This window comes from Cervus elaphus, chromosome 16 (assembly GCF_910594005.1).
Source record: "Cervus elaphus chromosome 16, mCerEla1.1, whole genome shotgun sequence".
NCBI lineage: Eukaryota > Metazoa > Chordata > Mammalia > Artiodactyla > Cervidae > Cervus > Cervus elaphus.
This window is the reverse complement of record NC_057830.1, coordinates 28,547,686-28,567,889: the sequence shown is the minus strand read 5'-3', so window position 1 is coordinate 28,567,889 and position 20,204 is coordinate 28,547,686. Positions and strand designations below refer to the sequence as shown.

General features: G+C 35.9%; 1 protein-coding gene across 5 annotated transcripts in view; it reads left to right on the top strand.

Annotated features, from left to right (window-relative positions):
• The window catches only part of ERCC6L2 (ERCC excision repair 6 like 2), a 184,333-nt gene that overhangs the window by 17,141 nt on the left and 146,988 nt on the right, over positions 1-20,204 (top strand). For 4 of the 5 annotated variants that reach the window (XM_043927420.1, XM_043927421.1, XM_043927417.1 and 1 more), the window contains exon 3: positions 8,316-8,435. In XM_043927420.1, the coding sequence (XP_043783355.1) occupies positions 8,316-8,435 (120 nt within the window). Of the gene's footprint in view, positions 1-8,313; positions 8,436-20,204 lie in introns of those variants that run through there. The other variant, XM_043927419.1, reaches the window with a different exon arrangement.

The window sequence follows — 20,204 nt, the reverse complement described above, 5'->3', positions numbered from 1 at the left end:
CCCTTCAGTCTCTTGCTGAATTCTTCAGTTATCTGTATTTTTTGTTTTTTTTCCTCAACCATGCTTCCCCTTCAGTCTCTTGCTGAATTCTTCAGTATCTGTATTTTTTGTTTTTTTTCCTCAACCATGCTTCAGGTCTTCTCCTCTGTGCCCCCCGTCACTCCTCCATGCCAACTCAGATGGATTTTGAACTGTTAGAGGATAGAAATAAGCCTTTTATCTAAACTTTTGCAGTAGGCAGCATACTACCTGGCATGGCAATATATATTTTATTGAGTGCATTAATTAATTTTAAGTTGAATTGAGTAGTTGTATATTTCTGTGATTTTATCTTGTATTTAATGATCCCCTAACCTATGTGCTGGGCTTCCCAGGTGGCGATGGTGGTGGAGAACCTACCCGCCGGTGCAGGAGATCCAGGAGACTTGAGTCCGATCCCTGGGTTGAGAGGATCCCCTGAAGGAGGGCCTGACAACCCACTCCAGTGTTATTCTTGGCCTGAGAATCCCATGGACAGAAGAGCCTGGTCCATAGAGTTGTGAAAAGTCATACAGGTCTGAAGTGACTTAGCATGCACGCACACACACAACCGAAGTGCCTTGTTCTATGATAGACATTTTCCATTAAGCATACATGTTAATTAGGCATTATTCACTCATTTTATTGATGAAAAAGTAGAAACTTACGGAGACATCAGAGAAATTGTCCAGGGTCACGTAGGTAGTATAACACTGGTTGGTCAGACTTCAAAGTCTTTGTTATAACTCCTGCAATACACTGCCTTATATAATTTGGGTTCAGAATGCAGATTTTTAAAAAATATTTTAGAACTCAGCATAGGTTTTGACCATTTATGTGTGTGTGTGTGTGTGTGTGTGTGTGCATGCTCAGTCATGTCTGACTGTTTGTGACCCCTATGAACTTTAGCCAGCCAGACTCCTCTGTCCTTGGGATTTTTCAGGCAAGAATACTGGAGTGAGTTGCCGTTTCCTCCTCCAGGGAATCGTCCCAACCTAGGAATTGAACCCATAACTCCTGTGTCTCTTGTATTTCAGGTGGATTCTTTTTTTTTTTTTTTTTTTTAATTTTTTTATTAGTTGGAGGCTAATTACTTCACATCAGGTGGATTCTTTACCACTGAGCCATCAGGGAAGACCCATCATTATTTTATAATCTTTTAGATGACATATTTTGTTGAAAATACACTTAGTTTATTGTAAGATACAAGACTGTATACAGGGTATAAAGGAGCCTTACCTCAGTGGAATGATTCTAACAAAAAATAGTTCTTGTTTATTGAGTCATTCTTCTGTACTCGCTTGATATTTTACATATTTTTTCCTCTGTATTTTTTTCACAAGAACTGAAATAATACTGATTATACCATACATACATAAATGCATACTCATAAAAATGTAATTATAATATTTTGACATGAAAGTCACATAACAAACTATTGTAAATTATGCAGTTAAGTGGCATTTAGTGCATTCACAGTGCTGTGCAACCCCCATCTCTGGTTTCACAACATTTTCATCTTCACAGAACAGTACCCCATACATATTAAGTAATCACTTTTATTTTCCCCTTCCCACCATCCCTTGGCAACCACTAACTGATCTTCTGCATTCATGGATTTGTCTTTTATGAATATTTCATATAAAGGAAATCATGTAGTGGTGACCTTTTGTATTTGATGCTTTCACTTGTAATGTTCTCCAAGCTCATCCAAGTTATAGCAGTACTTCCTCCTTTTTATGGCTGAATAACATTCAGTTGCATGTAAATAACAGTAATTCTGTTTATCCATTTATCCTTTGATGGTTGGGTTGTTTCCACCTTTTGACTATTATGATGCTATTATATGCACTTGTGTATAAGTTTCTGTGTGGACATATACTTCCATTTCATTTATACACACACACACACACACACACATCATTTATACACACACACACACACATCATTTATATACACACACACACATCATTTATACACACACACACACACACACACACACACACACACACCCAGGAGTGGAATTACTGGATCAATGGTAATTCTATGTTTTATTTTTTGTGGAACTGTTTTAACGATTTTCTATAATGACTGCACCATATTACATTTCTAGTAGCAATGTATGAGGTTTTATTTTTCTCCAGTCCTTGTCAACATTGTTATTTTCTGTTTTCTTCATCATAGCCATCCTGTTGCATATGAAGTGGTACCTCACTGGGGTTTTGATTTGCATTTCTGAAATGATCAATGATGTTGAACAACTTTGTATGTACTTTTTTTGACTTTTGTATATATTCTTTGAGAATTGTGTGTTCATGTTGCCATAGATTGAATGTTTCTGTCTCCCCAAAATTCATGTATCGAAACTCTAATTCCCAACCTGATGGTATTTGGAGATGGGGCCTTTGGAAGGTAGTCAGGTCATGACTCATGATGGGGTTAGTGGCTTTGTAAGAAGAGATACTAGGGAGTTTGTCCACTCACTCTGCTTTCTGTCTTCTGAGAATATAAGATGACTGCCATCTGCAAAACAGGAAGTGGGCTCTCACCAGACATCTGGTCTGCCAGCACCTTGATTTTGAAATTCGTAGCCTCCAGAATTGAAAGTTTGTTGTTGAAGCTATCCAATCTCTGATAATTTGTTATAGCACTCCAGAGTGACTAAGATATAAGTCTTTTGCCCGTTCTTTAGTTGAATTGGCTGTCCATATATGTATGAGTCTTGTTTCTAGTCTTTTTCTTCTGTATCATTGTTCAGTTTTGCTGTACTTATATTCAGTTTTATGTTAAGCACTTTCTTGCTATCTCCTATTTTTATCCCTTTGCATTTCCATGTAAAGTTTTGATCAGCTTGTCAAGTTCCATGAACAGATCTGTCTGGATTTGGTTAGGATTGTGGGGTTCAGTTACCCTGAATTTATACAAGAGTTTGGGGGGAATTATCATAAAGTGATAGCTCCCTTATTTAGGTCTTTAATTTCTCTCAGCATTGTTTCATAGTTTTGTGTGTGAGCCTTACACATACTTTGTTAAACTTAGTCTCATATTTTTGATGCTATTGTAAGTGAATTTTTTTCCATTTAACTTCAGATTTTTTGATTGATAGTATGTAAAATCAAATTTATTTTCGTATGTTCCGTATGTTGCTAAATTCTTCACTTATTAGTTCTAGTAGTTATTTTGTAGATGTTTTAGGATTTTTCTGTGTAAACAATTATGGCATCCACAAATAGAGGTTTGGTTCTTCTACTTTTATGCCCTTTTCTTTCTTTCTTGCTTTTGCCTTATTTCACTATCTAAGTGTGATCTCAGTACATTTTGGACAACAGTAGTGGAGCTCCTGGGATGGCTCAGTGGTAAAGAATCTGCCTGCAGTGCAGGAGATGCAGGAGACAGGGGTTCAGCCCCTGGGTCAGGAAGATCTCCTGGAGGAGGGCATGGCAATCCACTCCTAAAGTATTCTTGCCTGAAGAATCTCATGGACTGAGGACCGTGGTGGGTTATAGTCCATAGGGTTGCAAAGAGTAGGACCTGACTAAAGTGAATGAGTGTGTGCATGCATGCACCCACCCCCCCGCCCCCACACACACACACACCACACACACACAACACAGTGGAAGTAACATCTTTATCTCATTCCTACTTTTAGGGAGGAAGCATTTAATATTTTAGCAGTAAGTATATTAGCTGTACGATTTTCTTAGTATCTTTTATTAGATTTAGGAAGTTTCTGTCTAGTCCTTATTTCTGAGATTTTTAAAAACAATGTGTAGTGAATTTTATCAAATTTTTTTTATATCTGTTCAGATAACCATATTTTTCCCCATTTATTAAGTTAATAAATTATTATATGGACTAATATGATTTATGTTAGTTGGTTTTAAAATGTTAAACCAATTTCATATTCCTGTGATAAACCCAGTTTGATCATGAGATTTTTTTTTTAATTGCTGGATTCAGTTGCTTAATATTTGAATAATTTTTGCATTTATGTTTATTATGGATATTGGTCTATACTTTTCTTTTCTTGCAATGTGTTTGTCTGGTTTTGGTATCTGGATTGCACAGGATTCAAAACAAAGTAGGAAGTGTTTCCTCTCTCTTTTCTAAAAACATTGTGTATTTAAGTTATTTTATACTTAAATATTTTATGAAATTTACTAGTGAAATCTTAGACCTGGAGTTTTAAGATTTTTTTTTGGATACTTTAAAGCGTTTTATTTATTTATTTATGTCTGCTCTTGGTCTTCATTGCTTTCTTAGACTTTCTCTAGTTGCAGAGAGTGGGGGCTATTTTCTAGTTTCAGTGCATGGCCTTCTCGTTGCAGTGGCTTCTCTTGTTGTCGAGCACAGTCTCTAGGGTGTATAGGCTTCAGTATTTACAGCACATGGGCTCAGGAGTGGTGGATCACAGGCTAAGTAGTTGTGATACACAGGCTTAGTTGCCCCATAGCATGTGGGATCTTCCCAGACTAGGGATCGAACCAACTTCCCCTGCATTGCAAGATGGATTCTTAACCACTGAACCACCAGGGAAGCCCTGAGTTCAGTTTCTTTAATAGATATGTGACCATTCAGATTTTCTGTTTCTTGCTGTGTCAGTTTTGGTAAATTGTATTTTTCAAAGAATTTATCCATGTTATCAAATTGATTGGCATAAAATACTTCTCCATATTCCTTTTTTATTCTTTTAGTATTTGTGGGACATGAGTGATATCTCTCTGCATCTTAATGAGGACCTTTTGTATTCTATTTTATTCTTACTTAGCATAACTTGAGGCATATTGATTTTGTTGATCTTTTCAAAGAGTCAACTTTTAACTTTGTTAATTTTCTCTGTTGTTTGGTACTTCATTGATTTCTGCAATTATTTTGCAGTCGTCTCTGCAGTTGGATGTACTATTGTATATAAATACCAATTAGCAGATCAAGATAAATGATAATATTCAGATTTTCTATGTTTTTAATATTAATAGGTGAATGCGTGCATGCTCAGTCACTTCAGTTGTATCTGACTTTTCATGAATGTATGGCCTGTAGCCTGCCAGGCTCCTCTGTCCACGGGATTATTCAGGCAAGAATACTGGAGTGGGTTGCCATGCCCTCCTCCAGGAGATCTTCCCAGCCCAGGGATGAAACCTGAACCCATGTTTCCTGTGGCTCCTGCATTGCAGATGGATTCTTTACAGCTGAGCCACCAGAGAAGCCTTAATGGATGAAGGTGGGAGGTTCAAATCTCCTGCTGTGATTGTGGGTTTGTCTCTTTCCCCATTTAATTTTGTCAATTTTGTCTTTATGTATTTTGAAGTTCTGTTATTAGGTCATAATCATTATGATCACTTTGTCTTCCTGACCTGCTTATCATTATTAAATGTTTTTATATTTCTGGTAATACTATTCGAAAACTACTTTATCTGATATTTTGATAAGTACTTCAGTATTCTTATGCTTAATGTTTGAATGGTTTGTCTTTTCCTAAGGCTTTATTTCAAGCTATCTGTGTCTTTCTATTTAAAATATGTCTCATAGATAAATCTTTTATCTATTCTGGCAATCTCTGATATTTAATTGGACCATTTAGTTCATTTACATTTGGTATAATTTCTGTTATGTTTCAATTTGGGTATATTGTTTTGTTATTTGTTTTCTGTTTGAACAGACTGCTTTCTCTTTTAATTGTTCTTCTTTCCTGCCTTATTTTGGGTTGACAGGGTATTTTTTAAAATTCCATTTTAATTCTTCTATTGATTGTTAACTGTACTTCTTTGCATTATTTTTTGATGTTTGCTTTGGTAATAAAGATACACAGTTCTGATGTTTCATAATGTGCTTAAAGCTAATAATGTATGGCTTCATGTAAAATATAAGTATCTTGTAATGAAATAGGTTGTCCTATTTTTATTTATTTTTATTTTAAGGAAACTAAGAGGAAAGCTAAGTGTAATACCTAAGATACTACTTAATACCTATGTAATATCTAAATTTTGAAGGTTAAACCAGCATTACATATTCAGAATCAACCCAAGATGGTTTTGGTATATATTTCTTTTTTACATTTCTGTGTTCCATTTACTAATATTTAAGAGGTTTGCTCCTATGTGAGTGTGAGAAATTGGCCTGTAAATTTATGAAACAGTATTTTTGCTAGAATTTATCAAGATTATATTGTATTCATAAAATGAGTTGAGAACATTTTTCCCTTTCTCTAAAATATGGAGGAGTTTGTTTAAGATTGGCATTATATCTCTCTGAAGCATTGGTAGACTTTATCCCTGGTTATGTGATCCTTAGTTTTCTCTGTGGAAGGTTTGTAATTATGTATTTAGATTTCTTTAATAGTCATTTGAGTATGTAAAATTTCTGTTTCTTGTTTCATTGTTGGTAAGTTCTGGTTTTCCATTTCACCTAAAATTTCACAGGTATTGGCATAACATTGTTTGTTGTGTACTTTTGTGTGTGTGTCTATTCTCTTAGTTTCTCTTTTTCCTTTTACCAATTTTCTAGGGAGTTATCACTTTAAAAAATCTTTTCATAATATGATCATTTGACTTTGTCAGTCCTTTTTATTTTATGCTTTTTCATGTTTTATAATTCTATCTTTGTGTATTTAAGTTTTCTTAAAATTTAAATAAAATTTTAATTAAAATAAATTCTGTTATTTTTATACAATTTTCAGATCTATGGTTAGGTATTTTATTAACAGCTCCTCTTATGTCCTAATGTGTATCCATATGCATTTAAGTTCATAAGGCATGGATTTAAGTGTATTTCATAAGTTTAATATGTGATTATTACACACTTATTCATATTAAATATTTTCTAATCTCCATTGTGAATTCTGATTTAAAATATATTCCTTACTTTCCAAATATTTGGGGATTTTCTGTTTATATTTTTTAATTTCTTATACTGTGACCAAAGAATATATTCTGTATGATTTTTGTCTATTGGACGGATTAAGATTTGTTCTATGACTTTCCATGTCAATTTTGGTAACTATTATATGTGTACTTTAAGTATAAAGTATGCTTTGCTGTATTTTACCATCATCTGTCAAATGTATATTAGGTCAAGTTTGTTTATCATTTTACTAATACATTCTATATCTTTACTGATTATTTTCTCTTATTAAGTTATTTCAGAATCTACCACTGTGCTTATGAATTTGTTTACTTATTTTGTTTCAGTAGATTTTTTTCTTTAATAATTTACACTTCTTATAACTTGCAAATGAAATAATTTTTGTCAATATCATGTTCCTCTGTAATTTAGTAATGCTTTTTGCCTCAGTCTTATCTGATATTAATATAAGTATATTAACTTTCTTTGGTTTTTGTTTGCATGGTCTATCTTTTTTCATTTTATCACTTACAATTTTCTCTATGTCTTAGGTTTTTTGTGTGTAAAGCACACATGTTTTATGTTTTTGAAAATCTTTTGTCTTTTAATTAAACTATTTAGTCTACTTCCATGTAATTCACTTTCTAATATATTTAGATTGATTTAATTTAAGATTTTTATTTGATATTGGAGTACAGTTGATTTACAGTGTGTTTCAGGTGTACAGAAAAGTGGTTCAATTATACATATACACATATCCATCTAAATGTATTTAGATTTAAACCTACTGTTTTACTATATGCTTTTTATTTATTGCCTGTCATCTATTCATTTTCCTCCTGTGTTTGTATAGATCGTTCATATTATTCTATTATTCTTCCCACAATAAGTAGTTATACACTGTTGTATTTTTCTCTAGTGATTACCTTAGATATTGTAATATGCATCCTTGAGTTACCTATATTTATTGGATACAAAAAAATAGACAAACTTATTAACCCATATATTATTCCCTTAAGGAGTTTATTTTCTACCAGGAAAAAGGAATGTACATAGTTTATTGTAATAGCCAATAATGAAGAGATAGATTCCATGAATAGAAATACATAATAAAATAATATCTCAGCTAATGAGACTGAGAAAGAATTCGTAGAGTGCACAACATTCTAAGTCAACTGTACTTCAATAAAATATATCTATTTAAAAAATTATCATGGAAGAGATGGCAATTTGAGGATTTTTGTTTTCTGCATTCAGTGGTAACTTTTATATCATATATTTGTTTGTTAATGCAAATAAAGAAAACCAATACTAGTGGTTCATATTATTTTTCTTCCAAGCAAATCTATTTGTACACACTCATATTCTCACTAATTGAGTAGCTATTCATGTGAGTCATAAAATTTTGTTCATCACAATACACAGTGATTAAAACTGTTGGATTTTTTCCTCCCTAGGTTATTTCATTTTTAGCTGCAGTTTTGGGTAAAAAGGGAACTCATGAAGATATTGAAAATAACATGCCAGAGTTTTTACTGAGAAATATGAAAAAGGATCCACCTTCTACAGCAAAAAAGGTAAGATATCTAGAAATGTAAACTTCATGAAGCTGGTATTGCAAAGGTGTATGGAAACTTTGAAACATTACACATTATAGTATAAATTTAAAACAAGAATTTATAGACACTAAATGTTTGTTTTATAAACCTAATTTCTGAAGGATTATCTGTTTCATCCTTAAATTAGATTTGATTTACTCTCAAAATAGTAAAATATAATTTATTTGAATTTTGGGGAGACTTTCAATCTTTTGCTTGTCAAAATTTTCAGTTAATTTGATTCATTTGTTAAATTTCCATGAATGTGTATGTAAAGTTAATTGAAGTCCATTGTATTGTTTTTTATTTATTTGAGAATGAAAAACAGACAGTTGTAGATATTTCTAACAAAGGTATGTCCTGATGAAGTTGCTTAGCAAAATAACCACCTCCTGAAAATATGAAACAAATACTCCCTGAACAAGGACCATTGAAGTTGGAGTCAGAAAAGCTAAGATCTGGGCTTGTCCGTCCGTGACCATGTGACTGTTAATGCTATTCATAACCATTCTTAAGCTTTCTCCTTAGTAAATATATATTTATGAATATCTTATGCATAATTCTTATAAAAAATGAGAGTTGTTTTTTTTTTTTTTTGCAATTCTCTAGCAGGAATTTTTTTTTTTTTTTCATTTATTTTTATTAGTTGGAGGCCAACCATTTCACACATTGCAGTGCGTTTTGTCATACATTGACATGAATCAGCCATGGAGTTACATGTATTCCCCATCCCGATCCCCCCTCCCACCTCCCTCTCCACCCGATTCCTCTGGGTCTTCCCAGTGCACCAGACCCGAGCACTTGTCTCATGCTTCCCACCTGGGCTGGTGATCTGTTTCACTATAGATAATGTTCATGCTGTTCTTTCTAAACATCCCACCCTCACCTTCTCCCACAGAGTCCAAAAGTCTGTTCTGTACATCTGTGTCTCTTTTTCTGTTTTGCATATAGGGTTATCATTACCATCTTTCTAAATTCCATATATATGTGTTAGTATACTGTAATGTTCTTTATCTTTCTGGCTTACTTCACTCTGTATAATGGGCTCCAGTTTCATCCATCTCATTAGAACTGATTCAAATGAATTCTTTTTAACAGCTGAGTAATATTCCATGGGGTGTATATGTACCACAGCTTCCTTATCCATTCATCTGCTGATGGGCATCTAGGTTGCTTCCACGTTCTGGCTATTATAAACAGTGCTGCGATGAACATTGGGGTGCACATGTCTCTTTCAGATCTGGTTTCCTCAGTGTGTATGCCCAGAAGTGGGATTGCTGGGTCATATGGCAGTTCTGTTTCCAGTTTTTAAAGAAATCTCCACACTGTTCTCCATAGTGGCTGTACTAGTTTGCATTCCCACCAACAGTGTAAGAGGGTTCCCTTTTCTCCACACCCTCTCCAGCATTTATTGCTTGTAGACTTTTGGATAGCAGCCATCCTGACTGGCGTGTAATGGTACCTCATTGTGGTTTTGATTTGCATTTCTCTGATAATGAGTGATGTTGAGCATCTTTTCATGTTTGTTAGCGATCTGTATGTCTTCTTTGGAGAAATGTCTGTTTATTTCTTTGGCCCATTTTTTGATTGGGTCATTTATTTTTCTGGAATTGAGCTTCAGGAGTTGCTTGTATATTTTTGAGATTAATCCTTTGTCTGTTGCTTCATTTGCTATTATTTTCTCCCAATCTGAGGGCTGTCTTTTCACCTTACTTATAGTTTCCTTTGTTATGCAAAAGCTTTTAAGTTTCATTAGGTCCCATTTGTTTATTTTTGCTTTTATTTCCAATATTCTGGGAGGTGGGTCATAGAGGATCCTGCTGTGATTCATGTCGGAGAGTGTTTTGCCTATGTTCTCCTCTAGGAGTTTTATAGTTTCTGGTCTTACATTTAGATCTTTAATCCATTTTGAGTTTATTTTTGTGTATGGTGTTAGAAAGTGTTCTAGTTTCATTCTTTTACAAGTGGTTGACCAGTTTTCCCAACACCACTTGTTAAAGAGGTTGTCTTTTTTCCATTGTATATCCTTGCCTCCTTTGTCAAAGATAAGGTGTCCATAGGTTCGTGGATTTATCTCTGGGCTTTCTATTCTGTTCCATTGATCTATATTTCTGTCTTTGTGCCAGTACCATACTGTCTTGATGACTGTGGCTTTGTAGTAGAGTCTGAAGTCAGGCAGGTTGATTCCTCCAGTTCCATTCTTCTTTTTCAAGATTGCTTTGGCTATTCGAGGTTTTTTGTATTTCCATACAAATTGTGAAATTATTTGTTCTAGTTCTGTGAAGAATATCGTTGGTAGCTTGATAGGGATTGCATTGAATCTATAGATTGCTTTGTGTAGTATAGCCATTTTGACAATATTGATTCTTCCAGTCCATGAACATGGTATATTTCTCCATCTGTTTGTGTCCTCTTTGATTTCTTTCATCAGTGTTTTATAGTTTTCTATGTATAGGTCTTTTGTTTCTTTAGGTAGATATACTCCTAAGTATTTTATTCCTTTTGTTGTAATGGTGGATGGTATTGTTTCCTTAATTTCTCTTTCTGTTTTCTCATTGTTAGTGTATAGGAATGCAAGGGATTTCTGTGTGTTAATTTTATATCCTGCAACTTTACTATATTCTTTGATTAGCTCTAGTAATTTTCTGGTAGAGTCTTTAGGGTTTTCTATGTAGAGGATCATGTCATCTGCAAACAGCGAGAGTTTCTCTTCTTCTTTTCCTATCTGGATTCCTTTTACTTCTTTTTCTGCTCTGATTGCTGTGGCCAAAACTTCCAACACTATGTTGAATAGTAGTGGTGAGAGTGGGCACCCTTGTCTTGTTCCTGATTTTAGGGGAAATGCTTTCAATTTTTCACCATTGAGGGTAATGCTTGCTGTGGGTTTGTCATATATAGCTTTTATTGTGTTGAGGTATGTTCCTTCTATTCCTGCTTTCTGGAGAGTTTTAATCATAAATGGGTGATGAATTTTGTCAAAGGCTTTCTCTGCATCTATTGAGATAATCATATGTTTTTTATCTTTCAATTTGTTAATGTGGTGTATTACATTGATTGATTTGTGGATATTAAAGAATCCTTGCATTCCTGGGATAAAGCCCACTTGGTCATGGTGTATGATTTTTTTAATATGTTGTTGGATTCTGTTTGCTAGAATTTTGTTAAGGATTTTTGCATCTATGTTCATCAGTGATATTGGCCTGTAGTTTTCTTTTTTTGTGGCATCTTTGTTGGTTTTGGAATTAGGGTGATGGTGGCCTCATAGAATGAGTTTGGAAGTTTACCTTCTGCAATTTTCTGGAAGAGTTTGAGTAAGATAGGTGTTAGCTCTTCTCTAAATTTTTGGTAGAATTCAGCTGTGAAGCCATCTGGTCCTGGGCTTTTTTGCTGGAAGATTTCTGATTACAGTTTCGATTTCCTTGCTTGTGATGGCTCTGTTAAGATCTTCTATTTCTTCCTGGTTCAGTTTTGGAAAGTTATACTTTTCTAAGAATTTGTTCATTTCTTCCAAGTTGTCCATTTTATTGGCATAGAGCTGCTGGTAGTAGTCTCTTATGATCCTTTGTATTTCTGTGTTGTCTGTTGTGATCTCTCCATTTTCATTTCTAATTTTGTTAATTTGATTCTTTTCTCTTTGTTTCTTAATGAGTCTTGCTAGTGGTTTGTCAATTTTGTTTATTTTTTCAAAAAACCAGCTTTTAGCTTTGTTTATTTTTGCTATGGTCTCTTTAGTTTCTTTTGCATTTATTTCTGCCCTAATTTTTAAGATTTCTCTCCTACTGTTCTTCATTTCTTCCTTCTCTAATTGCTTTAGGTGTAGAGTTAGGTTATTTATTTGACTTTTTTCTTGTTTCTTGAGGTAAGCCTGTAATGCTATGAACCTTCTGCTTAGCACTGCTTTTACAGTGTCCCATAGGTTTTGGGTTGTTGTGTTTTCATTTTCATTCGTTTCTATGCATATTTTGATTTCTTCTATGATTTGTTGGTTATTCAGAAGCGTGTTATTTAGCCTCCATATGTTTGAATTTTTAACAATTTTTTTTCCTGTAATTGAGATCTAATCTTACTGCACTGTGGTCAGAAAAGATGACTGGAACGATTTCAATTTTTTTGAATTTTCCAAGACCAGATTTATGGCCCAGGATGTGATCTATTCTGGAGGTTCCGTGTGCGCTTGAGAAAAAGGTGAAGTTGATTGTTTTGGGGTGAAATGTCCTGTAGATATCAATTAGGTGTAGCTAGTCCATTGTGTCATTTAAAGTTTGTGTTTCCTTGTTAATTTTCTGTTTAGTTGATCTATCCATAGGTGTGAGTGGGGTATTAAAGTCTCCCACTATTATTGTGTTACTATTAATTTCCTTTTTCATACTCGTTAGCGTTTGCCGTACATATTGCGGTGCTCCTATGTTGGGTGCATATATATTTATAATTGTTATATCCTCTTCTTGGATTGATGCTTTGATCATTATGTAGTGTCCTTCTTTGTCTCTTTTCACATCCTTTATTTGAAAGTCTATTTTATCTGATATGAGTATTGCCACTCCTGCTTTCTTTTGTTCTCTGTTTGCGTGAAATATTTTTTTCCAGCCCTTCACTTTTAGTCTGTATGTCTCTTGTTTTGAGGTGGGTCTCTTGTAGACAGCATATATAGGGGTCTTGTTTTTGTATCCATTCAGCCAATCTTTGTCTTTTGGTTGGGGCATTCAACCCATTTACATTTAAGGTAATTATTGATAGGTGTGGTCCCGTTGCCATTTACTTTGTTGTTTTGGGTTCACGTTTATACAACCTTTCTGCATTTCCTGTCTAGAGAAGATCCTTTAGCATTTGTTGAAGAGCTGGTTTGGTGGTGCTGAATTCTCTCAGCTTTTGCTTGTCTGTAAAGCTTTTGAATTCTCCTTCATATCTGAATGAGATCCTTGCTGGGTACAGTAATCTAGGTTGTAGGTTATTCTCTTTCATTACTTTAAGTATGTCCTGCCATCCCCTTCTGGCCTGGAGGGTTTCTATTGATAGATCAGCTGTTATCCTTATGGGAATCCCTTTGTGTGTTATTTGTTGTTTCTCCCTTGCTGCTTTTAATATTTGTTCTTTGTGTTTGATCTTTGTTAATTTGATTAATATGTGTCTTGGGGTGTTTCACCTTGGGTTTATCCTGTTTGGAACTCTCTGGGTTTCTTGGACTTGGGTGGCTATTTCCTTCCCCATTTTAGGGAAGTTTTCAGCTATTATCTCCTCGAGTATTTTCTCATGGCCTTTCTTTTTGTCTTCTTCTTCTGGGACTCCTATGATTCGATGTTGGGGCATTTCACATTGTCCCAGAGCTCCCTGAGGTTGTCTTCATATCTTTTGATTCTTTTTTCTTTTTTCCTCTCTGCTTCATTTATTTCCATCATTTTATCTTCTACCTCACTTATCCTATCTTCTGCCTCTGTTATTCTACTCTTGGTTCCCTCCAGAGTGTTTTTTATCTCATTTATTGCGTTATTCATTTTTAATTGACTCTTTTTTATTTCTTCTAGGTCTTTATTAAACATTTCTTGCATCTTCTCAATTTTTGTCTCCAGGCTATTTATCTGTAACTCCATTTTGTTTTCAAGATTTTGGATCATTTTTATTATCATTATTCTAAATTCTTTTTCAGGTAGATTCCCTATCTCCTCCTCTTTTGTTTGATTTGGTGGGCATTTTTCATATTCCTTTACCTCTTGGGTATTTCTCTGCCTTTTCATCTTGTTTAGATTGCTGTGTCTGGAATGGGCTTTCTGTATTCTGGAGGTCTGTGGTTCCTTTTTATTGTGGAGGTTTTACCCAGTGGGTTGGGTTGGACGATTGGTTTGTCAAGGTTTCCTGTTTAGGGAAGCTTGCGTCGGTGTTCTGGTGCGTGGAACTAGATTTCTTCTCTCTGGAGTGCAATGGAGTGCCCAGTAATGAGTTTTGAGATGGGTCTATGTGTTAGGTGTGACCTTGGGCAGCCTGTATGTTGACGTTCAGGGCTGTGTTCCTGCGTTGCTGGAAAATTTGCGTGGTATGTCTTGCTCTAAAACTTATTGGCTCTTGGGTGGTGGTTGGTTTTAGTGTAGGTATGGAGGCTTTTGGACGGTCTCTTATTACTTAATGTTCCATGTAGTCAGGAGTTTTCTGATGTTCTCAGGCTTTGGGCTTAAGTCTCCTGCCTCTAGATTTCAGTTTTATTCTTCCAGTAGTCTCAAGACTTCTCCAACTATACAGCACTGATAATAAGACTTCTAGTTTAATGGTGAAAAGATTCTCCCCCATGAGGGACACCTAGAGAGGTTCATAGAGTTACATGAAGAAGAGGAGAGGGAGGAGGGAGATAGAGATGAGCAGGAGGAGAAAAAGGGGGACTTGAGAGAGACAGATCTACGCCGTTGCCTGTTCCCAGGGTGTTGTCCGTATCCCAGACACCCACAAAGATTCACAGAATTGGATTGGGAAGAGAAGGGGAAAGGAGGAAATAGAGGTGTTCTGAGGTAGAAAACGGAGAGTCAAGATTGGGAGAGAATAATCAACACACTCCTGAATAAAAATGGGAACTGAATATTGGATTCTTAAACGTCCACAATTTATATCATATATTGAAAAACAAAGATTAAAAATCTAGAGTAGAGGTTAGACTCTTAAAAATACAATATTAAAAACCAAAACACACAAAAAAATTTTAGAAATATATATGCAGTTTGGTTTAAAAATAGGCCTTCTCTTTTTTTTTTTTGCAAGGTTATAGTATATTGAAAATGAAAATTAAGGAGTAGTAGAGGAGTAATAGAGGACTTTAAAAGGAAATAAGAGAAAAAGAAAAATAGAAAGAAGAGAAAAAGAAAAAAAAAAGAAAAGAAATTTTTCCTAATTAAAAAAATCGTAAAAATCTATGCAAATGAAAGTTAAGGAGTAATGGGGGAGTAATAGGGAATTTTAAAAGAAAAGAAAAAAGTAAAAATATATCTAGGAATTTCTCTGGAGCTGTTGTGGTCAGTGTGGGTTCGGTTCAGTTTCAGATAGCTCCTCATTCCAGCTTACACTTCTCGATATCTACAAGCCCTTCCCGGTGTAGTCGGTGTTATCTATAGGGATTTTAATCTGTTGCATCAGTCCCTTCTGAAGCGGTTCCCTTTGTTTATTTGGCTTCTGTTTGCTGGTCTCTTCAGTGCCTAATTTCTGCCCTGACACAGGCGGGCGGAGGTGGTCTCTTATTCAGGTTGCTAGTTCCGTCGCGCTGCGGGGAGGGGCTGGCGCTGCTTTCCCCGTCTACGCTGCTCAGGCTCCCTGCTGTTCTATATGGAGCGTGCCCTGCGCTGCACGCGGTTCCAGCCCTGGGTGTTCCACAAAAGCACAGAACAAAAAGCTGCGCCTGCTTTTTGTGCCTTCCCCGTCCGAGCGGCTCAGGCAGCCAGGAGCTTGATGGGCGCACTCTCCCCAGGTGCGGCGCGCCTTCTCCCCTCCGCGTCCCCAGCCCCAGTCCCCGCCTGCGCCGGTCGGGAGCCTGCACCCTGTGTCTCGCCGCGACCCTCACGTCGGATGTCGACCATCCAGACTCTCAGCAAGTCTTTGGCTAGAAACTGGAGGCCTGTTTGCAGTGTGGTAGGGGATGCAGTCCTTGGGGCCGTGCCTGCCCCTTTCCCCTCCCCCCTGCCTCCTGCCTCCAGCGGGGCTGGGTCGGTCCGCAGCCTGCGAGCTCTTCTCTGGACTTGCTCAGACCCTTTGTTCTGCGAATGGCAGGCAGTGTGTTCGGGCAGGTTAATTCTCTCTCTCTCTCTCTCTTGCTATCCCGCAGCTTAAGTTGGTAACTCACAAAAGCTCCCTCCGATTGTCCTCAGGGCACTCAGGCCCGGTCTTTACCCTAAGCAATGCCACCCGCTCCTCTCTGTTCCGCCCCCACTTGCTGGTGGCGGATGCGGGCGTCTAGGGTACTTTTCTGCTGGGAGTTGCTTTTAGGCACGTAATCTTTGGGTTTTATTTATTCTTCCCCCCCCGAGTCAGGTTGCCCTCCGAGATTCAAAAACTTCCCCCAGACCCGCCAGTGAGAGGGTTTCCTGGTGTTTCGAAACTTCCTCTATTGAGACTCCCTTCCCGGGACAGATCTCCGTCCCTAACTCTATTGTCTCTCTTTTTATCTTTTATATTTTGTCCTACCTCCTTTTGAAGACAATGGGCTGCTTTTCTGGGTGTTTGACGTCCTCTGCTAGCGATCAGAAGTTGTTTTGTGAAGTTTGCTCTGCGATCAATTATTCTTTCGATGAATTTGTAGGAGAGAAAGTGGTCTCCCCGTCCTATTCCTCCGCCATCTTGGTTCCTCCTCTCTGAGAGATTTCTTTAAAAAAAAGAAATCCACAAAAAAGGTGAACTGTAGGTATGTGTGCGGCTTCCCGGGTGGCTCAGTGGTAAAGAAGCCACCTGCCAACGCAGGAGACGGGAGATGCGGGTTTAATCCTTGGGTCAGGAAGATCCCCTGGAGTAGGAAATGGTGACCTGCTCCAGTATTCTTGCCTGGAAAATTCTGTGGACAGAGGAGCTCAGTGGGCTATAGTCCACAGAGTTTCAAGAAGTTGAACATAACTGCAACTGAGTTTGCGAGTGCGCGTGTGCGCACACACAGACACAGAGGTGTGTGTCTGACTTTTGTCCTCAGCATCCAGGAAACTGGATAAAAATGAAGTTGAAGTGATTTCATGAAATCCTTATTATGGTAATAAACTACTTTCTACAAGTTTTAAAAACAGTATCTTTTATATAATTCTCATACATAGAATTTCTGAGAAGGTCAAGTTGTTTACTTTTGTCTATAATTTGGGACATTTCAGTGTAAAATTTTGAGACGCATTGGCCTAAGGTATTATTAGTAATAATTATTGTTACTTTAAATTTCCTATTATTTTCAGTAGCATAAACACATTCTTAGTGTTAAATTTAATTTGACCCTAATGAAACATTGTAATTCTTAATGTGTTTTAAGTTTTCAAGAGTTCAAGTACTGTTTTTCACTTTGTTTTCAGATTGATTTGAGTATGTTGAACCATCCTTATATTCCTGGAATAAATCTCACTTGATGGTGTATGATCCTTTTAATGTATTGTTGAATTTAGTTTGCTAATATTTCATTGAGGATTTTTTGCATTTATGTTCATTGGTCATATTAGCCTGTTTTCCTTTCTTGTGATGTCCTTATCTGGTTTTGGTATCAGGATAATGCTCGCTTTGTGAATGAGTTTGGAAGCATCATCTCCTTTTTTTATTGTTGTTGGAAGAATTTGCAAAGAACTGGTTTTATTTGGTAGAATTTACCAGTGAAGGTGTTTGGTCCTAGATTTTTGTTTGTTTGGAGGTATTGGTTACTGATTGAATCTTTGTACTAGTTCAGATTTTCTGTTTCTTCATGATTCAGTCTTGGTAGGTTGTATGTTTATAGGAATTTATTTCTACCTACCATTTATTCTGGCTTATCTGATTTGTTGGTGTATAATTATGCAGAGTTTATTTTTTTGGGCTCCAAAATCACTGCAGATGGTGATTGCAGCCATGAAATTAAAAGACGCTTACTCCTTGGAAGGAAAGTTATGACCAACCTAGATAGCATATTAAAAAGCAGAGACATTACTTTGCCAGCAAAGGTCTGTCTAGTCAAGGCTGTAGTTTTTCCAGTGGTCATGTATGGATGGGAGAGTTGGACTATAATGAAAGCTGAGTACCAAAGAATTGATGCTTTTGAACTGTGGTGTTGGAAAAGACTCTTCAGAGTCTCTTGGACTGCAAGGAGATCCAACCAGTCCATCCTCAAGGAGATCAGTCCTGGGTGTTCATTGGAAGGACTGATGTTGAAGCTGAAACTCCAATACTTTGGCCACCTCATGTGAAGAGTTGACTCATTTGAAAAGACCCTGATGCTGGGAGGGATTGGGGACGGGAGGAGAAGGGGACAACAGAGGATGAGATGGCTGGATGGCATCACATGAGTTTGAGTAAACCCTGGGAGTTGGTGATGGACAGGGAGGTCTGGCGTGCTGTAATTCATGCGGTCACAAAGAGTCGGACACGACTGAGCAACTGAACTGAACTGAATTATGCAGAGTAATTTTTATTATTCTTTCTATTTCTGGGTTATTATTTGTAATGTGTTCTTCATTCTAATTATATTTATTTGAATCTTCTTTTTCTTAGTCTAATTAAAGGTGTCAGTTTTGTGCATCTTTAAAAAAACAACAGCCCTTAGTTTTATTCATCTTTTCTATTGTCTACTCTCTATTTCATTTATACCTTCTGATTTTTTGTTATTTCTTCCACTTTACTAACTTTGAGCTTAATTTGTTCTTTTTCTAAATTCTTGAGGTGTAAATTTTAGTTGTTTATATGATATCTTTTTTTTTTTTTAATGTAGGCACTTATCATTGTATACTTCCCTCTCATAACTCCTTTGGCTGTGTCCCATATGTTTTGGTATGTTCTATTTCAGTTTTCATTTGTCTTAGGTATTTTTAAATTCATTTTTTATTTCTTCTTCAACCCACTGGTTGTTGAGGAGCGTTTTATTTAATCTTCACTTATTTGTGAATTTTTTAGTTTTCCCCTTTGATTTTATACCATTGAGGTCAGATAAGATGTTTGATATGATTTTAGTCCTTTTGATAAGGTTATTAAGATTTGTCTTGTATTTTAACATTTTGTCTATCCTGGAGAATGTTCCATATGTGATTGAGACAAATATGTATTATGCTGTTGTCAGATGCATCTTGTATGTGTCACTAGGTCAGTCTGATCCAAGCATAGTTTAAGTTCAGTGTTTCTTTATTGATTTCCTCTCTGAGTGATCCATAGTTGAAGGTGAAGTGTTGAAGTCGCTTATTGCTGAGCTTTTTGTCTCTTCGGGTCTGTAAATAATTTGCTTTATATATTTAAGATATTCTGATATTGGGTAGAAAGTAGAAATATACTTGTTACACCCTCTTAAATTGACCCTGTCAATTCAAGCATTCTTCTTACACTACTTGGGTTAAAGCCTATTTTGTATGACATAAAAGCCTGCCTTTTTTTGGTTTCCATTTGCATGGAATATCATTTTCCATTCACTCATCTTCAGTCTATTTGTGTCTTTAAAGCTGAAGTGGATCTCTTGTAGGTAGTATATATTTGGGTCTTTTTTTTTTTTTTAAAGTCTAAACAACCACACTGTCTTTTAGTTGGATAATTTAATCTATTTACATTTAACATGCCATTACTTTCCATGACCCAGTCCTTCCAACTGCCTGTTCTTTGTTGAGCTTATATTATTATTTTATTTTGTTGTTTGTTGGTTGTTGTATTTAGGTTACTTCTAGGAAAATTCAGTTTGTGGGGTTTTTTTGGGGGGATAGGGAGGAGTTTCCTCTTACATAGGTAAAGGATGAATTCCTCAGGTCCTCAAATATGTCTTCAAAAATGTTATGAAGGGTATTTGGTAGTGCCCTTCCAAGCATTTTACCACTATTAGATATATATTTTTATATTCTTTTGTTTTAATGACATCAATAAATGAATTTAGTTGGTCATTAGAACTGGAATTCTATAAGGAAGGGTTTTGATGAGATTACCAGTGATATTCTACAGTATCCCTCAGAAGCCTATGTGAACAAAAATTATAATTTTGTGTGATGAAATTTATGAAAGATAAATTTGTTTTGATTGATTTAAAACTTTGTGCATTTTTAAAAGATAGTCTGTGAAATAGCTGGAAGAGAAATAAATTTCCTTGTATTT